Source organism: Anser cygnoides, chromosome 29, assembly GCF_040182565.1.
Source record: "Anser cygnoides isolate HZ-2024a breed goose chromosome 29, Taihu_goose_T2T_genome, whole genome shotgun sequence".
NCBI classification, from domain to species: domain Eukaryota; kingdom Metazoa; phylum Chordata; class Aves; order Anseriformes; family Anatidae; genus Anser; species Anser cygnoides.
Window position 1 is genome coordinate 1,679,640 of NC_089901.1, and position 23,074 is coordinate 1,702,713.

The window sequence follows — 23,074 nt, forward strand, 5'->3', positions numbered from 1 at the left end:
ATCCCTCCAGAGATACCCCGAATCCCTCCCCAGAGGTGCCCCAAATTCCCCCGAGAGACCCCAAACCTTTCGGAGAGCCTAAATCACCCCCTGCGACCCCCCCTCCCGAGACCCAACCCCCTCCAGATTCACCGCCCTACCCCCCGAGACCCCCCCCCAGACCCCAAAACCGCCCTAGAGACAACCCCCAACCCTGAGACCCCAAATCCCCCTCCCCAAAGACACCCCCCCACACACATAGACCCCAAATCCCTCCCCAAGGACCCCCAAACCCCCAGAAACACCCCCAAGACCCCAAATCCCCCCTCAGAGACCCCCCAAACCCCCAGAAACACCCCCCAAGACCCCAAATCCCCCCTCAGAGACCCCCCAAACCCCCCAGAACCCCCCCAAGACCCCAAATCCCCCTCAGAGACCCCCAGAACCCCCCCAAGACCCCAAATCCCCCCTCAGAGACCCCCAAACCCCCCAGAACCCCCCCAAGACCCCAAATCCCCCCTTAGAGACCCCCAGAACCCCCCCCAGACCCCAAATCCCCCTCAGAGACCCCCAAACCCCCCAGAACCCCCCCAAGACCCCAAATCCCCCTCAGAGACCCCCAGAACCCCCCAAGACCCCAAATCCCCCCTTAGAGACCCCAGAACCCCCAGAACCCCCCCAAGACCCCAAATCCCCCCTCAGAGACCCCCAAACCCCCAGAACCCCCCAAGACCCCAAATCCCCCTCAGAGACCCCCAAACCCCCAGAACCCCCCAAGACCCCAAATCCCCCCTCAGAGACACCCCAAGACCCCAAATCCCCCCTCAGAGACCCCCAAACCCCCCAGAACCCCCCCCCAAGACCCCAAATCCCCCTCAGAGACCCCCCAAACCCCCCAGAACCCCCCCCAAGACCCCAAATCCCCCTCAGAGACCCCCCAAACCCCCCAGAACCCCCCAAGACCCCAAATCCCCCTCAGAGACCCCCAAACCCCCAGAACCCCCAAGACCCCAAATCCCCCTCAGAGACACCCCAAACCCCCCAGAACCCCTCCCAAGACCCCAAATCCCCCTCAGGGACCCCCCCAAGACCCCAAATCCCCCCTCAGAGACCCCCAAACCCCCCAGAACCCCCCCAAGACCCCAAATCCCCCTCAGAGACCCCCAAACCCCCAGAACCCCCCAAGACCCCAAATCCCCCTCAGAGACCCCCCCAAACCCCCAAGACCCCAAATCCCCCCTCAGAGACCCCCAAACCCCCAGAACCCCCCAAGACCCCAAATCCCCCTCAGAGACCCCCCAAACCCCCAAGACCCCAAATCCCCGCTCAGAGACCCCCAAACCCCCAGAACCCCCCAAGACCCCAAATCCCCCTCAGAGACCCCCAAACCCCCCAGAACCCCTCCCAAGACCCCAAATCCCCCCAGGGACCCCAAAACCCCCCAGAGCCCCCCAAATCCCCCCCCCCCCACTGATGCCCATCCCTGGGGATCAGACCGGGGGTTTGGGGGGGCCCCGATCTCGCTGCGGGGGGCTGTGGGGATGTGGGGGGCCGTGGGGGCTTTGGGGGGGCTTTGGGGGCTTTGGGGGCTCCTGGTGACCCCCGCAGATGGAGGTGGGGGCCGGCAGCCACCCCCACAAGGTGAAGGTGTACGGCCCCGGCGTGGCCAAGAGCGGCCTCAAGGCCCACGAGCCCACCCAATTCACCGTCGACTGCAGCGAGGCCGGGCAGGGTGAGCGGGGGGGGGCGGGGGTTTTGGGGTGCCGTGAGGGGTTTTGGGGTGCTGTAAGGGGTTTTGGGGGTCGGGGGGTTTGGGGGTCGGGGGGGGTTGGGGGTCGGGGGGGTTTGGGGGTGCCCTGAAGGGTTTGGGGGGGCATCACCATTAATCACGGTTGGGTTTTGGGGGCTCCCTGAGGGGGTTCGGGGGGCCGTGAGGGTTTTGGGGTGCGTGGGGGGGGGATTTTGGGGCACCCTGAGGGGGTTGGGGGGGTCAGGAGGAGTTTTGGGGTGTGTACGGGGGATTTGGGGGCACCATGAGCAAATTTGGGGGCACCATAAGGAGATCTGGGGGGCCATGAGGGTTTTGGGGGGTGTGGGGGGATTTGGGGGCACCCTGAGGGGATTTGGGGGCACCCTGAGGAGGTTTGGGGGGGGGTCAGGAAGGGTTTTGGGGTGTGTACGGGGGATTTGGGGGCACCATGAGGGGATTTGGGGGCACCCTGAGGAGGTTTGGGGGGGTCAGGATGGGTTTTGGGGCGTGTATGGGGGATTTGGGGGCACCATGAGCAAATTTGGGGGCACCATAAGGAGATCTGGGGGGCCATGAGGGTTTTGGGGTGTGTGGGGGATTTGGGGGCACCCTGAGGAGGTTTGGGGGGGTCAGGAGGAGTTTTGGGGTGTGTACGGGGGATTTGGGGGCACCATGAGCAAATTTGGGGGCACCATAAGGAGGTCTGGGGGGCCATGAGGGTTTTGGGGGGTGTTATGTGGGGTTTGGGGGCATTGTGAGCGGTTTTTGGGGGGTACCATGAGGGTTTTTTTGGGCCCAGGAGGGTTTCTGGAGGCGCCCTGAAGGGTTTTGGCGGGAACACAATTCCTCACAGTTGGTTTTGGGGGATCATGAGGGGATTTTGGGGGGCGCTGAGGGGTTTTGGGCATGCTATGAGGGGTTTTGGGGGTTGCAAGGGGTTTTGGGTCACCACGAAGGGGTCTGGGGGGCTCTTGAGGGGTTTTGGGGGGCACCCTGAGGAGTTTTGGTGATACCGTAAGGGATTTTGGGGTGTTGCAAGGGTTTTTTGAGGCAACGTTAGGGTTTTAGGAGGGGCTCTTTGGGGGAGTCACGAGGGATTTTGGGGGAGTCATGAGGGATTTTGGGGGCTCCACAAGGAGATTTTTTTGGGGGGAATCGTGAGGGGTTTTGGGGCTCCACAGGGAGATTTTGGGGGGATTGTGAGGGGTTTTGGGGTTCCACAAGGAGATTTTTTGGGGGGGATCGTGAGGGGTTTTGTGGCTCCATAAGGAGATTTTGGGGGGGGGGTTGTGAGGGGTTTTGTGGATCCATAAGGAGATTTTGGGGGGATCGTGAGGGGTTTTGGGGCTCCACAGGGAGATTTTGGGGGGGGATCGTGAGGGGTTTTGGGGCTTCACAAGGAGATTTTTTTGGGGGAATCGTGAGCGGTTTTGGGACTCCACAATGAGATTTTTGGGGGGATTGTGAGGGGTTTTGGGGCTCCACAGGGAGATTTTGGGGGGATCGTGAGGTATTGCGAGGATCGTTAGGGCCCCCCGATGAATTTAGGGGCACCCGGTGGGTTTAGGGGTTTGGGGGGTCCTGAGGGGGGTCCCGGTGGTCTGAGCGTGCCGTGCCCCCAGGGGACGTGAGCATCGGCATCAAGTGCGCCCCGGGCGTGGTGGGCCCGGCCGAGGCCGACGTCGACTTCGACATCGTGCGCAACGCCGACGACACCTTCACCGTGCGCTACACGCCATGCGGCGCCGGCACCTACACCATCATGGTGCTCTTCGCCGACCAGGTGGGTTCTGGGGCGAAACGGGCGGTTTTGGGCAAAAACGGCGGCTTCGGGGCGAAACCGCACGGTTTGGGGTGAAACCGCACGGTTTTGAGGTAAAAATCATCTGCTTGGGGGTAAAAACGCTGCATCACCCCATGTGCCTACACCATCATGGTGCTCTTCGCCGACCAGGTGGGTTCTGGGGTGAAAAAGGGCGGTTTTGGGCGAAAACGGGCGGTTTTATGCAAAAACGGTGGTTTTGGCGTTAAAAGCGCATGGTTTGGGGCAAAAACGCCTGGTTTTGAGGTAAAAATCACCCGCTTTGGGGTAAAAACGCCATGTGGCGCCGGCACCTACACCATCATGGTGCTCTTCGCCGACCAGGTGGGTTCTGGGGCGAAAACGGGCGGTTTTGGGCAAAAACGGGCGGTTTTGTGCAAAAACGGCGGTTTTGGCATTAGAAGCGCATGGTTTGGGGCAAAAACGCCTGGTTTTGAGGTAAAAATCACCCACTTTGGGGTAAAAACGCCATGTGGCACCGGAACCTACACCATCATGGTGCTATTCGCCAACCAGGTGGGTTCTGGGGCGAAAACGGGCGGTTTTGGGCAAAAACAGTGACTTTGGGGCAAAACCGCACGGTTTGGGGTGAAACCACACGGTTTTGAGGTAAAAAATCATCTGCTTGGGGGTAAAAACGCCGCACCTCCCAAGTGCCTACACCATCATGGTGTTCTTTGCCAACCAGGTGGGTTCTGGGGTGAAAACGGGCGGTTTTGGGCGAAAACGGGCGGTTTTATGCAAAAACGGTGGTTTTGGCGTTAAAAGCGCATGGTTTGGGGCAAAAACGCCTGGTTCTGAGGTAAAAATCACCCACTTTGGGGTAAAAACGCCATGTGGCGCCGGCACCTACACCGTCATGGTGCTCTTTGCCGACCAGGTGGGCTCTGGGGTGAAAACGGGCGGTTTTGGGCAAAAACGGCCACTTTGTGGTGAAACCGCGTGGTTTGGGGCAAAAATGCACGGTTTTGGGGGTAAAAACCACCCACTTTGGGGTAAAAACGCCACGCGGCCCAAGCGCCTACACTGTCATGGTGCTGTTTTCCGACCAGGTAGGGGTTCTGGGGTGAAAATGGTCGGTTTTGGGATGAAAATGGTCGCTTTTGGGCAAAACCGCTGCTTTGGGGGTGAAACCGCCCCTTTTGGGCAAAACACACACTTTTGGGGTAAAGAGCAGGGTTTTGGGCAAAGTAAGGTGCCCACTTTGTGGGCAGGGCACCCAGTTTTTGGGCACGGCGCCTGATTTTTGGGGGTAAGGAGCCCGGGTTTTGGCAAACCACCCGCTTTGGGGCAAAATGTATGATTTTTTGTTAAAGAGCCCGGTTTTGAGCAAAGCGAAGAGCCCGTTTTTGCGCAAAGCACCTGGGTTTTGGGCAGGGCGCTTGGTTTTGGGTAGAGAGCACTCATATTTGGGCAAAACACTGCTTTTTTGGACAGAGAGCCCCCGTTTCAGGGCAAATAACCACTTTTTGGGCAGGGTGCCCACTTTTGGGGCAAAGTGCCCAATTTTGGGCAAAGCGAAGAGCCCTGTTTTGGGCAGGGTGCCCACTTCAGGACAGAGCGCGTGCTTTTGGGCAGAGATCACTCATTTTTGGGCAAAGCGCCACTTCTCAGGCGGAGAATGTCCACTTTTGGGCAAAATGCCATCTGTGGGGCGGAGACTGACCGGTTTTGGGCAAAGCGCCGCTTTTTGGGCGGGGAGTGTCCGCTTTTTGGGCAGAGAACGGCCCTTTTTGGGAAGCAGAATGCGTCCTTTTGGGGGGGGGGGGGGGGTCGGAGAGTCACTTTCTGGGGCCAAAGCGTCCATTTTTGGGCAAATAGCGTCCCTTTTGGGGGGGCGGGGCATCCCTTTTTGGGGTCAAATCGTCCCATTTTGGGGCTGGGATGTTCCTTTTTGGGGCTGGATTGTCTGTTTTTGGGGGCGGATCACCACTTTTTGGGGCCAGAGCATCCCTTTTTGGGGTCAGAATGTCAATTTTTGGGGCTAGAATCATCCCTTTTTGGGGCCAGGACATCCCTTTTAGGTCAGTGTCCCTTTCTGGGGCCGGAGCGTCCCTTTTTGGGGTCAAATTGTCCCATTTCTGGGCTGGAATATCCCTTTTGGGGGCCAGAGTGTCCCTTTTTGGGGCCAGGACATCCTTTTTTAGGTCACAATGTCCCTTTGTAGGGCTGGATCACACCATTTTGGGCCCAGATTGTCCCTTTTGGGGCTAGAACGTCAATTTTTGGGCCCAGATCACCCCTTTTTGATGCTGGCACATCCCTTTTTAAGGCCAGATCACCCCATTTTGGGGTCAGATTGTCCCTTTTTGGGGTTAGAACATCAAATTTTGGGCGCGGATCACCCCTTTTTGGGCCTGGATCACCCCATTTTGGGGTCAGATTGTCCCTTTTTGGGACCAGCATCTCCTTTTTTGGGGTTAGAACATCAAATTTTGGGCCCGGATCGCCCCTTTTTGGGCCCAAATCACCCCTTTTCGGGGCCGTAGCATCTCGGGGGCACTGCCCCTTCGGGGAGGGCTCTCCGGGGGGCTCATTCCCGTGCCCCCCTCCCCTAATTTTCGTGTGTTCCCCCCCGCAGCCCACCCCCAGCAGCCCCATCCGCGTCCGTGTGGACGCCGCGCACGACGCCAGCAAGGTGAAGGCCGAGGGGCCCGGCCTCAGCCGCTCCGGTGAGTCCCCGGGGGGTCCCGGGGGGGGTCCTGGGGGGTTTTAAGACCCCCTGACCCCCCTGTGCCCCCCACAGGTGTGGAGCTGGGGAAGCCCACCCACTTCACCGTCAACACCAAGGCGGGGGGGCCGGGCCCCCCTGGAGGTGCAGGTGACGGGGCCGGGGAAGGGGGGAGGCCGTGCGGGACCTGGAGGTGAAGGACAACCACGACGGCACCCACACTGTCACCTACACCCCGCTGCAGCAGGTACGGCCCCCAAAACCTTACAGGGAAGCCCAAAAACCCTGCAGGGGGCCCCAAAACCTTATAGGGAAGCCCAAAACCTTACAGGGGGGGCAAAAACCTTGTAGGGAAACCCAGAAACCGCACAGGGGGACCCGAAACCTCCTAGGGCAGCCCAAAAACCTTACAGATCAGGCACAGCACCCCCAAAACCTCCCCTCAGCCCCCCAAAACCCACACAGGGCACCCCAAAACCCAGACAGGGAACCCCCAAACCTCCCCAAAACCCTAAAACCTCCCCCCAGCACCCCAAAACCCACACAGGGCACCCCAAACCCACCCCAAAACCTCCCCTCAGCACCCCGAAACCCACACAGGGCACCCCAAACCCACCTCCCAGCCCCCCGAAACCTCCCCCAGCACCCCAAAACCCACGCAGGGCACCCCAAAACCCTCACAGATCATGCACGGCCCCCCAAAACCCTTCCCCCAGCACCCCAAAACCCCCACAGGGCCCCCCAAACCCTTCCCCCAGCCCCCCCCCCACCCCAATACCCCACCCTACCGGGCTCCCCCCAAAACCCCTCTCCCCAAATCCCCCCCCAGCCCCTACTGGGGGGGGTACCCCAAAGCCCCCCCACCCTGGGGGGGGGTTTTAGGGCGCCCCCCGACCTGGCTGTGCCCCCCCCCAGGGTAATTTGGGGGTGGCGGTGACCTACGGGGGCGACCACATCCCCAAAAGCCCCTTCCCCGTCCCCGTGGCCCCGAGCGTCGACCTGGGCAAGATCAAGATCTCCGGCCTGGATGACAGTAAGGAGGGGTCCGGGGGGGGGTCCTGGGGGGGTTTTGGGGGGCCCTGGGGGGTCCGGGGGGGGTTCAGGGGGTCCTGGGGGGAGCTCGGGGGTCCTGGGGGGGCTCGGGGACCCTATGGGGTTGGGGGAGCCCCTAGGGGCTGAGCCAAGGGGGATTTGGGGAGGGGGAGGTGAAAAGGGGATTTGGGGGGGGGGGGGGCTTTTGGGGTCTTTTTTGGGAAGGGGGGGGCTTTTGGGGTCTTTTTTGGAAGGGGGGGGCTTTTGGGGTCTTTTTTTTGGGGGGCTTTTGGGGTCTTTTTTGGGAAGGGGGGCTCTTAGGGTCTGTTTGGGGGAGGACTTTGGGGTCTTTTGGGGGGAAAGTTTGGGGGGCTTTGGGGGGTCTTTGGGGGGGAGCTTTTGGGGTCTTTTTTTGGGGGGGTCTTCTTTAGGAGGGGGCTTTTAGGGCCTTTTTGGGGGGGAAGGTTTGGGGAAGGGGGTTGAAAAAGGCTTTTTTGGGGTCTTGGGGGAGGTTTGGGGGGGTTGAAAGGTTTTTTTTGGGGGGTCTTTTGGGGGGAGGTTTGGGGGGGTTTGAAAAGGGTTTTTGGGGGGGGGTTGGGATCTTTTTGGGGTTCACGGAAGTTATTTCAGGGCAGATTCGGAGTCTTTTGGGGGTCAATAAACGTGGGTTATTTCGAGGCAGATTTGGGGTCTTTTGGGGCCGAGAGCCGTGGTTTATTTTAAGGCAGATTTGGGGTCTTTTGGGGCCGAGAGCCGTGGGTTATTTTAAGGCGGATTTGGGGTCTTTTGGGGCCGAGATTATTTCCGGATGGATCCGGGGTCTTTTGGGGCTGAGTTGTGCGTTATTTCTGGATGGATTTGGGGTCTTTTGGGGTTCACAGAAATTATTTTAAGGCGGATTTGGGGTCTTTTGGGGTTCACAGGTTATTTTATGGTGGATTTGGGGTCTTTTTGGGGCTGACAGATGCGTTATGTTAAGGTGGATTCAGGGTCTTTTGGGGCTAACAAATGCAGATTATTTCAAGGGGGATTTGGGGTCTTTTGGGGTTCACAGGTTATTTTATGGCGGATTTGGGGTCTTTAGGGGCCGAGAGCCGTGGGTTATTTCAGGATAGATTTGGAATCTTTTGGGGCTGACATGCGGGTTATTTTGAGGTGGATTTGGGGTCTTTTGGGGGCTCACAGGTTATTTCAGGGCAGATTTGGGGTCTTTTTGGGGCTGACAGATGGGTTATTTTAAGGTGGATTTGGGGTCTTTTGGGGCTAACACGCAGATTATTTCAAGGGGGATTTGGGGTCTTTTGGGGCCGAGATTATTTCCAGATGGATCCGGGGTCTTTTGGGGCTGACTTGTGGGTTATTTCTGGATGGATTCGGGGTCTTTTGGGGGGTTCACACGTTATTTCAAGGCGGATTTGGGGTCTTTTTGGGGCTGACAGCTGTGGGTTATTTCAAGGCAGATTCGGGGTCTTTTTGGGGCTGACAAATAGGTTATTTTAACACAGATTCGGGTTCTTTCGGGGCCGAGAGCCGCGGGTTATTCTGAGGCGGATCCGGGGTGTTTCGGGGCCGAGAGCCGCGTGCCGCGGGGTCATTTTGGGGTCCGCTCACCCCCCCAAACTTTTTTTTTTCCCCCTTCCCCCCCCCAGAGCCGGAGGTGGGCAAGGACCAGGAGTTCACGGTGAAGACCAAGGGCGCCGGGGGCCAGGGCAAGGTGGGCGCCAAGGTGACGGGCCCGGGGCGCAAGGGGGTGCCCTGCAAGGTGGAGCCGGGGCTGAGCCCCGACAACAGCCTGGTGCGCTGGATCCCCCGCGAGGAGGGGCCCTACGAGCTCGAGGTCACCTACGACGGGCTCCCCGTGCCCGGCAGCCCCTTCCCCGTCGAGGCCGTGCCCCCCACCGACCCCTCCAAGGTGCGGGGGGGGTCTTTGGGGGGGTCTTTGGGGGCTTTGGGGGGGTCTTTGGGGGCTTTGGGGGGGTCTTTGGGGGCTTCGGGGGCTTGGGGGGCTTCGGGGGCTTGGGGGTCTGTGGGCAGCCCCTTCCCCATCGAGGCCGTGCCCCCCACCGACCCCTCCAAGGTGCGGGGGGTGTCTTTGGGGGGGCTTTGGGGTCTTTGGGGGGTCTTTGGGGTGTTGGGGGGCTTCAGGGGGTTGGGGGCTGTTTGGGGTATTGGGGGTTTTGGGGGGTTGGGGGTCTCTGGGCAGCCCCTTCCCCATAGAGGCCATGCCCCCCACCGACCCCTCCAAGGTGCGGGGGGGTGCTGGGGGTCTTTGGGGTCTTGGGGGGGGTCTTTGGGGTGTTTGGGGGGTCTTTGGGGTGTTTGGGGGTCTTTTGGGGAGTTGGGGGGCTTTGGGGTCTTTGGGGAGTTGGGGGGCTTTGGGGGTTGGGGGGCTTCAGCGCGTTGGGGGTCTCTGGGCAGCCCCTTCCCCGTTGAGGCCGTGCCCCCCACCGACCCCTCCAAGGTGCGGGGGGGGGTGTTTGGGGGGTCTTTGGGGTATTGGGGGGGCTTTGGGGTGTTGGGGGTCCCCAAGGGGTTGGGGGTCCTGGTTTTGGGGTCCCCAAGGGTTTGGGGTCTCTGGGAACAGGGACGTCCTGGGTCGGGGGTCTTCAGGGGGGTCGGGGGTCTGTGGGGGTTGGGGGTCTTCAGGAATGGGGGAGTTCTGGTTTTGGGGTCCCCAAGGGTTGGGGGTCTCTGGGAATGGGGTCCTAAGGAACGGAGCATCCTGGTTTTGGGGGTCTCCGTGGGGTGGGGAGGTCTCTGGAAGGGGATGCCCTGCTCAGGGGCTCTGCCCCCCAAAACCACGGGACTCCGCCCCCCCTAAAACCCCCTCCCCCCCTGCCCCCCTTCCAGGTACGCGCCTTCGGGCCGGGCCTCCAGGGCGGCCTGGCGGGGGGTCCCGGCCCCCTTCACCATCGACACCAAGGGCGCCGGCACGGGGGGCTTGGGGCTGACGGTGGAGGGCCCGTGCGAGGCCAAGATCGAGTGCCAGGACAACGGCGACGGCACCTGCTCCGTCTCCTACCTGCCCTCCGAGCCCGGCGACTACAACATCAACATCCTCTTCGCCGGCGCCCACGTCCCGGGGTCCCCCTTCCGCGCCCCCATCCGCGCCCCCTTCGACCCCTCCAAGGTGACGTGCTCGGGGCCCGGGCTGGAGGGCGGCACGGCCGGGCAGCCCGGCCACTTCCGCGTGGACTGCAGCCGCGCCGGCAGCGCCGAGCTGACCATCGGCATCGCCTCGGAGGCCGGGGCGAGGGCCGAGGTGCGGGTGGAGGACAACGGCGACGGCACCTACACCATCGCCTACACGCCGCTCAGCCCCGGCGTCTACACCATCACGGTGGAGTACGGCGGGCAGCCCGTGCCCCACTTCCCCAGCAAGGTGCGCGTCGAGCCCGCCCTCGACACGGCCGGCGTCAAGGTCTACGGGCCCGGCGTCGAGGGGAAAGGTGGGTGGAGGCCGCGGGCTTGGGGGGGCGGGGAAGGGGGCTGCGCTCGTCCTCTTTGTGAAGTTGGGGGCGGGGGGTGAGGGTATGGGGGGGCTCTTGAGGGCCTCAGCCCAACCGTCGGCCTCGCTTTTCCAGCCCCCTCCCCAGATTTCAGCGTTGTAGAAGTGTTGAGGCTGGAGGAGGCCTCCGAGGTCCTCAACCCCACCCCTCAGCCTCCCCTACCCCGTCCCCTCCCCAAATGTCAGTGTTGTAGAAGTGTTGAGGCTGGAGGAGGCCTCCAAGGTCTTCAGCCCCACCCCTCAGCCTCCCCTACCCCGTCCCCTCCCCAGATTTCAGTGTTGAGGCCGGAGGAGGCCTCTGAGGTCCTCAACCCCACCATCGGCCTCACCAACCCCGTCCCCTCCCCAAATTTCAGCGTTATAGAAGTGTTGAGGCTGGAAGAGGCCTCTTGAGGTCCTCAACCCCACCATCGGCCTCCCCTACCCCGTCCCAGCCCCAAATTTTAGCGTTATAGAAGTGTTGAGGCTGGAGGAGGCCTCCAATGTCCTCCACCCACCCCTCAGCCTCACCAACCCCATCCCACCCCCAAATTTCAGTAACCCAACCGTTGGCCTCCTCTACCCATTCCCATCCCCAAACCCTTGAGTTGTTGAGGCTGGAGGAGGCCTCTTGAGGTCCTCAGCACAACCGTCGGCCTCGCTTTTCCAGCCCCCTCCCCAAATTTCAGCGTTGTAGAAGTGTTGAGGCTGGAGGAGGCCTCTGAGGTCTTCAACCCCACCCCTCAGCCTCCCCTACCCCGTCCCCTCCCCAAATTTCAGTGTTGAGGCTGGAGGGGGCCTCTTGAGGTCCTCAGCCCAACTGTCGGCCTCGCTTTTCCAGCCCCCTCCCCAGATTTCAGCGTTGTAGAAGTGTTGAGGCTGGAGGAGGCCTCCGAGGTCATCAAACTCACCCTTCAGCCTCACCAACCCCGTCTCACCCCCAAATTTCAGCGTTATAGAAGTGTTGAGGCTGGAGGAGGCCTCTGAGGTCTTCAACCCCACCCCTCAGCCTCCCCTACCCCGTCCCCTCCCCAAATTTCAGTGTTGAGGCTGGAGGAGGCCTCTTGAGGTCCCCTCCCCTGTTCTCTCCTCAAAACGTAGCATTAGAGAATTGTGGAGGCCGCAGGAGGCCTCCAAGGTCTTCAAACCCAACCATCGGCCTCCCCTACTCGTTCCCATCCCCAAACCCTCGAGTCCTAGAGGCCGCAGGAGGCCCCCCAAAGCCCTCCCCCACCCCTCAGCCTCCCCTCCCCATTCCCATCCCCAAACCCTCGAGTCCTAGAGGCCGCAGGCCCTCCCCCCAAAGCCCTCCCCCGCCCCCCACCCCCCTTCCCCTCCCCTTACGGCCCTGTCGAGGCCCCGGGCGGTCTCCCCCCCGCCCCGGGGGGGTCCCACCGGAGGCCGCGGTGACGCCGTGTCCCCCCCTCGCCCCCCAGGCGTCTTCCGGGAGGCGGTGACGGAGTTCGAGGTGGACGCGCGGGCGCTGAGCCCGGCGGGGGGGGCCGCAGGTGAAGGCGCGCGTCTCCAACCCCTCGGGGGGCAGCACCGAGACCTTCGTGGAGGACCGGGGCGACGGCACCTACCACGTCGAGTACACCCCCTACGAGGAAGGTCTGTCCGGCCCCGCGGCCATCCGTCTGTCCGCATGGGTGCGGGGTGTGGGGGCGGCCCCGTGATGTCCCCGTGCCCGTCCCACCGGGGTTTGGGGGGCGGGGGTGGCCCAGGGATGTCCCCCTGTCCATATAATTGGGGTTTGGGGTTTGGGGACCCCCTGGTGACATCCAACCAGGGTTTGGGGTTTGGAGACACCCCAGTGACATCCAATTGGGATTTGGGGACACCCCAGTGACGTCCCCGTGTCCGTCACACTGGGGTTTGGGGTCTCGGGACCCCCCGGTGATGTCCCCCAGCCCATATAACTGGGGTTTGGGGTTTGGGGACATCCCAGTGACATCCAATTGGGGTTTGGGGGCATCCCAGTGACGTCCCCCCATGCATATGACCGGGGTTCGGGGTTTGGGGACACCCCGGTGATGTCCCCCTGTCCATATAATTGGGGTTTGGGGTTTGGGGACACCCCAGTGACGTCCCCGTGTCCATCCAGCGGGGTTTGGGGACCCCCTGGTGACGTCCGACCAGGGTTTGGGGTTTGGGGACCCCCCAGTGACGTCCCCATGTCCGTCCCACCGGGGTTTGGGGGACGGGGGTGGCCCAGGGATGTCCCCCTGTCCATATGACCGGGGTTTGGGGTTTGGGGACACCCCGGTGATGTCCAGTTGGGATTTGGGACATCCCAGTGACGTCCCCGTGTCTGTCCCACCTGGGTTTGGGGTTTGGGGACCCCCCAGTGATGTCCTCCAGCCCATATAACTGGGCTTTGGGGTTTGGGGACCCCCCAGTGACGTCCCTGTGTCCATCACACCGGGGTTTGGGGTCTCGGGACCCCCCAGTGATGTCCCCCAGCCCATATAACTGGGGTTTGGGGTTTGGGGACCCCCCGGTGCCGTCCAATTGGGATTTGGGGACACCCCAGTGATGTCCCCGTGTCCGTCCCACCAGGGTCTGGGGGACAGGGGTGGCCCAGGGATCTCCCCCCGTCCATATAAGCAGGGTTTGGGGTATGGAGACCCCCTGGTGACGTCCAACCAGGGTTTGGGGTTTGGAGACCCCCCGGTGATGTCCAATTGGGATCTGGGGGCATCCCAGTGACGTCCCCGTGTCCGTCCCACCGGGGTTTGGGGGCCGGGGGTGGCCCAGGGATGTCCCCCTGTCCATATAAGCAGGGTTTGGGGTTTGGGGACACCCCGGTGATGTCCCCCTGTTTGTATAACTGGGGTTTGGGGACCCCCCCGGTGATGTCCAATTGGGGTTTGGGGCCCCCCTGGTGACGTCTGACCGGGGTTTGGGGTTTTGGGCCCCCCCGGTGATACCTGAGTGGGTTTTGGGCCCCCCCAGTGACGTCTGACCAGGGTCTGGGTTTTGGGGCCCCCCTGGTGACGTCCAGTTGGGGTTTGGGGCCATCCTGGTGATGTCCGACCGGGGTTTGGGGTTTGGGGCCCCCCCCGGTGACGTCTGACTGGGGTTTGGGGCCCCCTGGTGACATCTGATTGGGGGTTTGGGGTTGTCCCAGTGACGTCCGACCGGGTTCTGGGTTTTGGGGCCCCCCCGGTGATGTCCGACTGGGGTTCGGGGACCCCCCAGTGATGTCCCCCAGCCCATATAATTGGGGTTTGGGCCCCCCCTGGTGATGTCCAATTGGGTTTTGGGGCCCCCATGGTGACATCCGACCGGGGTTTGGGGCCCCCCCGGTGACGTCCGACAGGGGTCTGGGTTTGGGGCCCCCCCCGGTGACACCTGACCGGGTTTTGGGGCGCCCCCCCCAGGCGTGCACACGGTGGAGGTGACGTACGGCGGCAGCGCCGTGCCCCACAGCCCCTTCCGCGTCCCCGTCACCGAGGGCTGCGACCCCGCGCGCGTCCGCGTCCACGGCCCCGGCATCCAGAGCGGCACCACCAACCGCCCCAACACCTTCACCGTCGAGACCCGGTGAGCCCCGCCACCCCAAAACCCCGGGGGGGGGGGGTCCCAAGGGGCCCCGCCACCCCAAAACCTCGGGGGGGGCACCAAAAGGTCCCCGCGACCCTAAAACCTTGGGATGAGGGCCCCTTGTCCCAAATCCTAGTCCCAAGTCCTTGGGGTGGGGGCCCCAAAGGGTCCTCATGACCCTAAAACCTCGGGGGGGGGGTGGTCCCAAGGGGCCCCGCCACCCCAAAACCTCGGGGGGGGGTCCCCAAAGGGTCCCCGTGACCCCAAAGCCTTGGGTTGGGATCCCCAAAGGGTCCTCGTGTCCCAAATCTTTGTCCCAAGTCCTTGGGGTGGGGGCCCCTTGTCCCAAATCCTAGTCCCAGAGCCTCAGGGTGGGGACCCCAAAGGGCCCCTGTGACCCCAAAACCTCGGGGGGGGTGGTCCCAAGGGGCCCCGTGACCCTAAAACCTCGGGGGGGGGGCCCAAAAGGTCCCCGCGACCCTAAAACCTTGGGATGGGGGCCCCTTGTCCCAAATCCTAGTCCCAGAGCCTCAGGGTGGGGACCCCAAAGGGTCCTCATGGCCCTAAAACCTCGGGTTGGGGTCCCCAAAGGGTCTCTGCCACCCCAAAACCTCGGGGGGGGGGTCCTAAGGGGCCCCGCCACCCCAAAACCTTGGGGTGGGGGTCCTCGTGACCCCAAAGCCTTGGGATGGGGGTCCCTTGTCCCAAATCCTAGTCCCAAGTCCTTGGGGTGGGGGCCCCAAGGGGTCCTCATGACCCTAAAAGCTTGGGGGGGGGTGGTCCAAGGGGCCCCGTCACCCTAAAACCTTGGGGGGGGGGGCCAGGTCCCAAATCCCCATCCCGGGGGCCCCCAAATCCGTCCCCATCACCCCAAATCCTCGGCCTGGTGTCCCGTAGGTACCTCCAGGCTTGGTCCTGGTGCCCCCAAACCTTCCCCTTTTCCCCCAGGAACCCCCCAAGACCCCCTCCCACCCCCTCCCCTCGCCCCCCACACCTCACGGGACCTTTTGGGGACCCCCCCCAGTGCCCCCAAATCCTTCCTCAGTGCCCCCCAATCCTTCCCCTTTTCCCCCTACACCCCCCAAACTCCCCCTCCCACCCCCTCCCCTCACCCCCCACCCCTCACGGGACCTTTTGGGGACCCCCCCATAACACCCCCATGTCCCCCCCGCCCCCATGCCCCCCAATCCTTCCCCTTTTCCCCCTCCCCCCTTCCCCTCGCCCCCCACCCCTCAAGGGACCTTTTGGGGACCCCCCCATAAGACCCCTGTGTCCCCCCCCCAATGCCCCCAAATCCTTCCCCAGTGCCCCCCCAACCACCTCAGCGCCCCCCAATCCTTCCCCTTTTCCCCCTCCCCCCTTCCCCTCGCCCCCCACCCCTCACGGGACCTTTTGGGGACCCCCACCAACACCCCCATGTCCCCCCCCCAGTGCCCCCCAATCCTTCCCCAGAGCCCCCAATGCCCCCCAATCCTCCCCATTTTCCCCCTCCCACCCCCTCCCCTGCCCCCTCACCCCCCTCCAACCCCTTTGGGGGTTATGGGACCCCCCCCATAACCCCCCTGTCTGTCCCCCCACCCCCAGTGCCCCCCAATCCTTCCCCTAAGCCCCCGTGGTGCCCCCCCAACCACCCCAATGCCCCCCAATCCTTCCCCAGTGACCCCGATGCCCCCTGGCACCCCCCCAATCCTCCCCATTTTCCCCCTCCCACCCCCTCCCCTTGCCCCCCACCCCTCACGGGACCTTTTGGGGACCCCCCCCATAATACCCCCGTGCCCCCCCCCCCATGCCCCCCAATCCTTCCCCTAAGCCCCCGTGGTGCCCCCCCAACCACCCCAATGCCCCCCAATCCTCCCCATTTCCCCCCTCCCACCCCCTCCCCTCCCCCCTCACCCCCCTCCAACCCCTTTGGGGGTTATGGGGACCCCCCCCCCATAACACCCCCATGTCCCCCCCACCCCAACACCCCCATGCCCCCCCCCCAGTGCCCCCCAATCCTTCCCCAGTGCCCCCAATGCCCCCCAATCCTTCCCATTTCCCCCCTCACCCCCCTCCAACCCCTTTGGGGGGTTATGGGGACCCCCCCCCATAACCCCCCCGTGTCTCCCCCCCCTCCCCGACAGCGGCGCGGGCACGGGGGGGGCTGGGCCTGGCGGTGGAGGGCCCGTCGGAGGCCAAGATGTCGTGCACGGACAACAAGGACGGGAGCTGCTCGGTGCACTACGTCCCCACCGAGCCCGGCACCTACAGCCTCAACGTCACCTACGGGGGCCGCCCCGTGCCCGGGAGCCCCTTCCAGGTGCCTGTCACCCCCCCCCTGGACCCGGCCAAGGTCAAGTGCGCGGGGCCGGGGCTGACGGCGGGCGCCGTGCGGGCCAACGTGCCGCAGAGCTTCACCGTCGACGCCAGCAAGGCCGGCGTGGCCGACCTCGACGTCAAGGTCCAGGGGCCTAAAGGTGAGCGAGGGGGGGGTGAGGGGCTTTTGGGGTGGTTGGGGGGGGTTGGGGGGGGTTGGGGGGTTTTTAGGGAGATTTTGGGGTCCTTGGGGGGGGATTTTGGGGGTCCTTGGGGGGTTTAGGGGGGGTTTGGGAGAGGTTGGGGGGGGTTTGGGGAGGGGTTGGGGAGTTTGGGGAGGGGTTGGGGGGGTTTGGGGGGCGGTCGGGGGGTTTTTAGGGACATTTTTGGGGGGGTTGGGGGGGTTTGGGGGGCTTGGGGGTTTTTAGGGACATTTTTGGGGGGGTTGGGGGGGTTTGGGGGGGGTTGGGGGTTTTTAGGGACATTTTTGGGGGGGTTGGGGGGGTTTGGGGGGGGTTGGGGGTTTTTAGGGACATTTTTGGGGGGGTTGGGGGGGTTGGGGGGTTTTAGGGAGATTTTTGGGGTTTGGGGTGGGATTTTGGGGGTCCTTGGAGGGTTTGGGGGGGCGTTGGGGGGGTTTGGGGGGGGTTGGGGGTTTTTAGGGAGATTTTGGTGGGGGGGTTGGGGGTTTTTAGGGAGATTTTGGGGGTTTGGGGGGGTTGGGGGGATTGGGAGATTTTGGGGGTTCTGGGGGGGTTCTTTGGGGGGTTTTGGGGGGGTTTGGGGGGTGTTAGGGGTTTTTAGGGAGATTTTTGGGGGTTTGGGGGTCTTTGGGGGGGTTGGGGGGCTTTGGGGAGGGGTTGGGTGGGGTTTGGGGGTTTTTAGGGAGATTTTGGGGTTTGGGGGGGTTGGGGAGGGGTTGGGGGGGTTTGCGGGTTTTTAGGGAGATTTTTTGGGGGGTTGGGGGTTTTTAGGGAGATTTTTGGGGGGGTTTTGGGGGGGTTGGTGGTTTTTAGGGAGATTTTTGGGGTTTGGGGGGGATTTTGGGGGTCCTTGGAGGGTTTGGGGGGGGAGGGTTGGGGGGGAGGGTTGGGGGGGGTTGGGGAGGGGTTGGGTAGGTTGGGGGGGGGGGTTTGGGGGGATTTGGGGAGGGGTTGGGGGGTTTGGGGGTTTTTAGGGAGATTTTTGGGGTTTGGGGCAGGATTTTGGGGTCTCACGGTGCCCTATAGCGGCTCCCAGGGTGCTCTTTGGGGTCTCACGGTGCCCTATGGGGTCTCAAGGCGCCCTGAGTGTCCTTGTGGCACCCTATGGGGTCTCGGGGTGCCCTATGGGGTCTCGTGCCCCCCTGTGGGACCTCAGGGGGGGGGCGCTCAGGACCCTGACCCCGTTACCCCCCCAGGTGTGGTGGAGCCGGTGGAGGTGACGGACAACGGGGACGGGACGCGCACCGTCAGCTACGTCCCCTCCCGCGAGGGGCCCTACAGCATCTCCGTGCGCTACGGGGACGAGGAGGTGCCCCGCAGGTGAGCCGGGGGGGGGGCTTTTTGGGGCCGGGGGGGGCCTTTTTGGGGCCTGGGGGGCCTTTTTGGGGCTGCCTGACCCCCCCAGCCCCTTCCAGCCCCTTCAAGGTGAAGGCGCTGCCCATGCACGATGCCAACAAGGTGCGGGCGAGCAGCCCTGGGATGGGGCTTTTTGGGGCCGGGGGGTGGCTTTTTGGGGCCAGGATGGTTTTTTTTTGGGACCGGGGGGGCTTTTTGGGGCTGGGGGGGGCCTTTTTGGGGCCAGCTGACCCCCCCCGTGCCCCTCTCAGCCCCTTCAAGGTGAAGGCGCTGCCCACACATGACGCCGGCAGGGTGCGGGCGAGCGGCCCCGGGGGTGGCTTTTTGGGGCCAGGATGGTTTTTTTGGGGACCGGAGGGCCTTTTGGGGCTGGGGGGGACTTTTTGGGGCTGGGGGGGACCTTTTGGGGCTGGGGGGGGATTTTTTGGGGCCGGCTGACCCCCCCTTTTTCTCTCAGCCCCTTCAAGGCGAAGGCGCTGCCCACACACGATGCCGGCAGGGTGCGGGCGAGCGGCCCCGGGGGTGGCTTTTTGGGGCCAGGATGGTTTTTTGGGGGCCGGGGGGGGCTTTTTGGGGCTGGGGAGGGGTATTTTTTGGGGCCAGCTGACCCCCCCTTTTTCTCCCAGCCCCTTCAAGGTGAAGGCGCTGCCCACGCACGACGCCGGCAGGGTGCGGGCGAGTGGCCCAGGGATGGGTCTTTTTGGGGCCAGGATGGGTTTTTTTGGGGCCGGGGGGGGGCTTTTTGGGGCCGAGGGGGCCCTTTTGGGGCTGGGGGGGGATTTTTTGGGGCCGGCCGACCCCCCCCCTTTTCTCTCAGCCCCTTCAAGGCGAAGGCGCTGCCCACGCACGACGCCGGCAGGGTGCGGGCGAGCGGCCCAGGGATGGGATTTTTTGGGACTGGGGGAGCTTTTTGGGGCCAGGGGGTGGCTTTTTGGGGCCGAGGGGGACCTTTTGGGACCGGGGGGGCCTTTTTGGGGCCGGCCGACCCCCCGGTGCCCCTCTCAGCCCCTTCAAGGTGAAGGCGCTGCCCACGCACGGCACCGGCAGGGTGCGGGCGAGCGGCCCCGGGGGTGGCTTTTTGGGGCCAGGATGGTTTTTTTGGGGACCGGGGGGGCTTTTTGGGGCTGGGGGGGGATTTTTGGGGGCTGGCTGACCCCCCCCTTTTCTCTCAGCCCCTTCAAGGTGAAGGCGCTGCCCACGCACGACGCCAGCAAGGTGCGGGCGAGCGGCCCGGGGCTGAACACCACCGGCGTCCCCGCCAGCCTGCCCGTGGAGTTCACCATCGACGCCAAGGACGCCGGCGAGGGGCTGCTGGCCGTGCAGATCACGGTGCGGGGGTGGGGGGACGGGGACGGGGGCAGGACGGGGACAGGGAGATGGGGATGGGACCGGGAAATGGGGACGGGAGCATGGGAACAGGGACAGGGAGATGGGGATGGGGACAAGGAGATGGGGATGGGGACACGGGGATGGGATTTGGGGACAGGGAGATGGGGATGGGACCAGGAAATGGGGACAGGGACAGGGGGACAGGACAGGGACAGGGAGATGGGGGTGGGGACACGGGGTTGGGATTTGGGGACAGGGAGATGGGGATGGGACCAGGAAATGGGGACAGGAGCATGGGGAGATGGGGACAGGATGGGGACAGGGAGATGAGGATGGGACCGGGAAATGGGGACAGGAGCATGGGGACAGGAGCCTGGGGATATGGGGACAAGGTGGGGGTGGGGACGAGGAGATGGGGATGAGAGCAGGATGGGGACAGGGACATCAGGATCGAGATTAGGACGGGGATAAGGACATTGGGATTGAGACTAGGATGGGGTAAGGATATTGGGATTGAGAGCGGGATGGGGATAAAGGCATTGGGATTGAGATTAGGATGGGGACAAAGACACCGGGACTGATAGCAGGGTCGGGACAAGGACATTGGGGTTGAGATTAGGATGGGGACAGGGACATTGGGATTGAGAGCGGGATGGGGATGAGGACATTGGGGTCGAGATTAGGATGGGGACAGGGACATTGGGGTCGAGATTAGGATGGGGACAGGGGCATTGGGATTGAGAGCGGGATGGGGATGAGGACATTGGGATTGAGATTAGGATGGGGATAAAGACATTGGAGGTGAGATTAGGATGGTAGGACGGGGACGAGGACACCGGGACCGAGAGCGGGATGGGCACAAGGACGTCGGGATTGAGATTAGGATGGGGATAAAGACATCGGGATCGAGATTAGGACGGGGACTTTGGGGTTGAGATTAGGATGGGGACAAGGACACTGGGACCGAGAGCAGGATGGGGACAAGGAGATTGGGATTGAGATTAGGATGGGGATAAAGACATCGGGACTGAGATTAAGACGAGGACATTGGGGTTGAGATTAGGATGGTAGGACGGGGACGAGGACACCAGGACCGAGAGCGGGATGGGGACAAGGACATCGGGATTGACATTAGGATGGGGATAAAGACATCGGGATCGAGACTAGGACAGGGCCAAGAAGGCCCCGCAGGGGACGAAACCCCCGGGGTGACCCCCCCATAACCCCCCCCCCAGGACCCCGAGGGGAAGCCGAAGAAGGCGTCGATCCGGGACAACGGGGACGGCACCTACACGGTGTCCTACGTGCCCGACACCACGGGGCGCTACACCATCCTCATCAAGTACGGCGGCGACGAGATCCCCTACTCGCCCTACCGCATCCGCGCCGTGCCCGCCGGCGACGCCAGCAAGTGCACCGTCACCGGTGAGCCCCCCCCCGGGGGGGTCTCGGGGTGGGGGGGGACACCTTGGGGCACGTGGGGGCACCTTGGGGCACGAGGGGACGCAGCCACCGCGCCCAGCCACCCGCTCACAGCCAGGGCACCGCTGGGGTTTTTTTTTTGGGGGGGGGGGGGGGGGTTGGGGGGGTTTGGGGGGGGTTTGGGGGGTGTGGGGGGGGTCGGGGGGGGGGTTTGGGGCATGTTTTTTATGGCGGGGGGGTTGGGAACGGGCTGGGGGTGTCGGCACGTGTGTCTCACTGGATTTCTTGCTTCTCTGCCCACCCCCCCGCACCCCCAACCCCCCGTATCCACCCCAAAAAAAAAAACCCGAAACCCCCACATCTACCCCAAAACCCCCACATCTACCCCAACCCCCCCCACCCCAATATCCCCCCCAAACCCCCCTCAATCCCAATATGCCCCCCCAAAATCCCCCCTCAACCCTCAATATCCACCCCAAACCCCCCCCCAATCCCAATATCCTCCCCCAAACCCCCCCTCAACCCCCAATATCCGCCCCAAACCCCCCCCTCAACCCCCAATATCCTCCCCAACCCCCCCTTAATCCCCCATATCCCCCCCAAACCCCCCCCGACCCCCATACCCCCCCCCAATATCCATATCCCCCCCACATCCCTCCCAAATCTCCCCCAATCTCCCCAAAATCCCCCCAAAATCCCCCCAATCCTTCCCCAAACCCTTCCCCAAATCCCCCCCCTCCCCAAATATCCACCCCCCACCCCCCCAAATACCCCCCACCCCCCCAAATCCCCCCCCCCTTCTCGCCCACGCTCTAGTCTCCATCGGAGGTCACGGCTTAGGTAAGCTCACGGCATGGCTCGCTTGGCGGGGGGGGGTGCATGCGGGAGACCCCAAAATGTATTTTTCTGGGGGCCGAAGACCCTAAATCGTGGATTTTTGGGGGCTGAAGACACCAGAACGTATTTTTTTTGGAGGGACGAGACCCCAAAACGTAGTTTTTCTGGGGGAAAAGACCCCAAATGTAGGGTTTTGGGGGGAAGAGACCCCCCCAAAATAGTTTTTTTTTTTTGGGGGAGGAAACCGCAGAACGTAGGATTTTTTTGTCAGGGGGAGACCCCAAAACGTAGTTTTTCTGGGGGGAGCAGACCCCAAAATGCAGTTTTTTGAGGAAGAGGGACCCCAAAACGTAGTTTTTTGGGGCTGAATTCCCCAAAACATAGTTTTTTTTTCAGATTGAAGCCCCCAAAACGTAGTTTTCTGGGGGGGGAGGAGACCCTAACGTGTATTTTTCTTGGGCAGGGAGTCCCCAAAATGTGTTTTTTTAGGGGGGAGGAGACCCCAAAACGTAGTTTTCTGGGGCCTGAAGCTCCCAAAACATTTTTTGGGGGGGTGAAGCCCCCAAAATGTAGTTTTTCTTCGGGGGGGGACCCCAAAATGTAGATTTTTGGGGGGGGGAGGAGATCCCAAAACGTAGTTTTTTGGGAAGAGGGCCCCCAGAACCTCCTTTTTCCATCCCGAACCCCCCAAAACGCCATTTTTTTGGGGGGGGGAGGAGATCCCAAAATGTATTTTTTTGGGGGGGGGGGGGGGGGGAAGTCCCCAAAATGCATTTTTTAGGGGAAGGAGCCCTGAAACTGCATTTTTTGGGGAAGAGGCCCCCCAGAACCTCCTTTTTTCATCCCGAAACCCCCAAAGGTCATGTTACTTGGGGGGAAACCCCAAAATGTAGATTTTTTCGGGGGGAGGAGATCCCAAAATGTATTTTTTCTCAGGGAGGGAAGTCCCCAAAATGTGTTTTTTTAGGGGAAGGAGCCTCCAAGACGTAGTTTTTTGGGAAGAGGCCCCCCAGAACCTCCTTTTTTCATCCCGAACCCCCCCAAAACGTCATGTTTCTTGGGGGGGAGACCCCAAAATGTAGATTTTGGGGGGGGGGGGGAGGAGATCTCAAAACGTATTTTTTTCTTGGGGGGAGTCCCAAAAACGTGGTTGTTTAGGTGGAGGAGCCCCCAAAACGTAGTTTTTTTGGGAAGAGGCCCCCCAGAACCTCCTTTTCCCATCCCAAACCCCCCAAAATGTCATGTTTCTTGGGGGGGAGACCCCAAAATGTAGATTTTGGGGGGGGAGGAGATCTCAAAATGTATTTTTTCTCAGGGGGGAAGTCCCCAAAATGTGTTTTCTTAG

At 62.7% G+C, this 23,074-nt stretch overlaps 1 protein-coding gene across 1 annotated transcript in view; it reads left to right on the plus strand.

The window, feature by feature from the left end:
- The window catches only part of FLNA (filamin A), a 74,723-nt gene that overhangs the window by 24,454 nt on the left and 27,195 nt on the right, over window positions 1-23,074 (plus strand). The window contains 17 exon segments of the mRNA XM_066984666.1: window positions 1,588-1,711; window positions 3,352-3,512; window positions 6,133-6,223; window positions 6,298-6,356; window positions 6,359-6,469; window positions 7,138-7,255; window positions 8,904-9,166; window positions 10,105-10,149; window positions 10,151-10,703; window positions 12,178-12,230; window positions 12,232-12,352; window positions 14,125-14,287; window positions 16,411-16,423; window positions 16,425-16,743; window positions 17,982-18,105; window positions 19,314-19,470; window positions 20,706-20,895. Of these exon segments, the coding sequence (XP_066840767.1) occupies window positions 1,588-1,711; window positions 3,352-3,512; window positions 6,133-6,223; window positions 6,298-6,356; window positions 6,359-6,469; window positions 7,138-7,255; window positions 8,904-9,166; window positions 10,105-10,149; window positions 10,151-10,703; window positions 12,178-12,230; window positions 12,232-12,352; window positions 14,125-14,287; window positions 16,411-16,423; window positions 16,425-16,743; window positions 17,982-18,105; window positions 19,314-19,470; window positions 20,706-20,895 (2,665 nt within the window).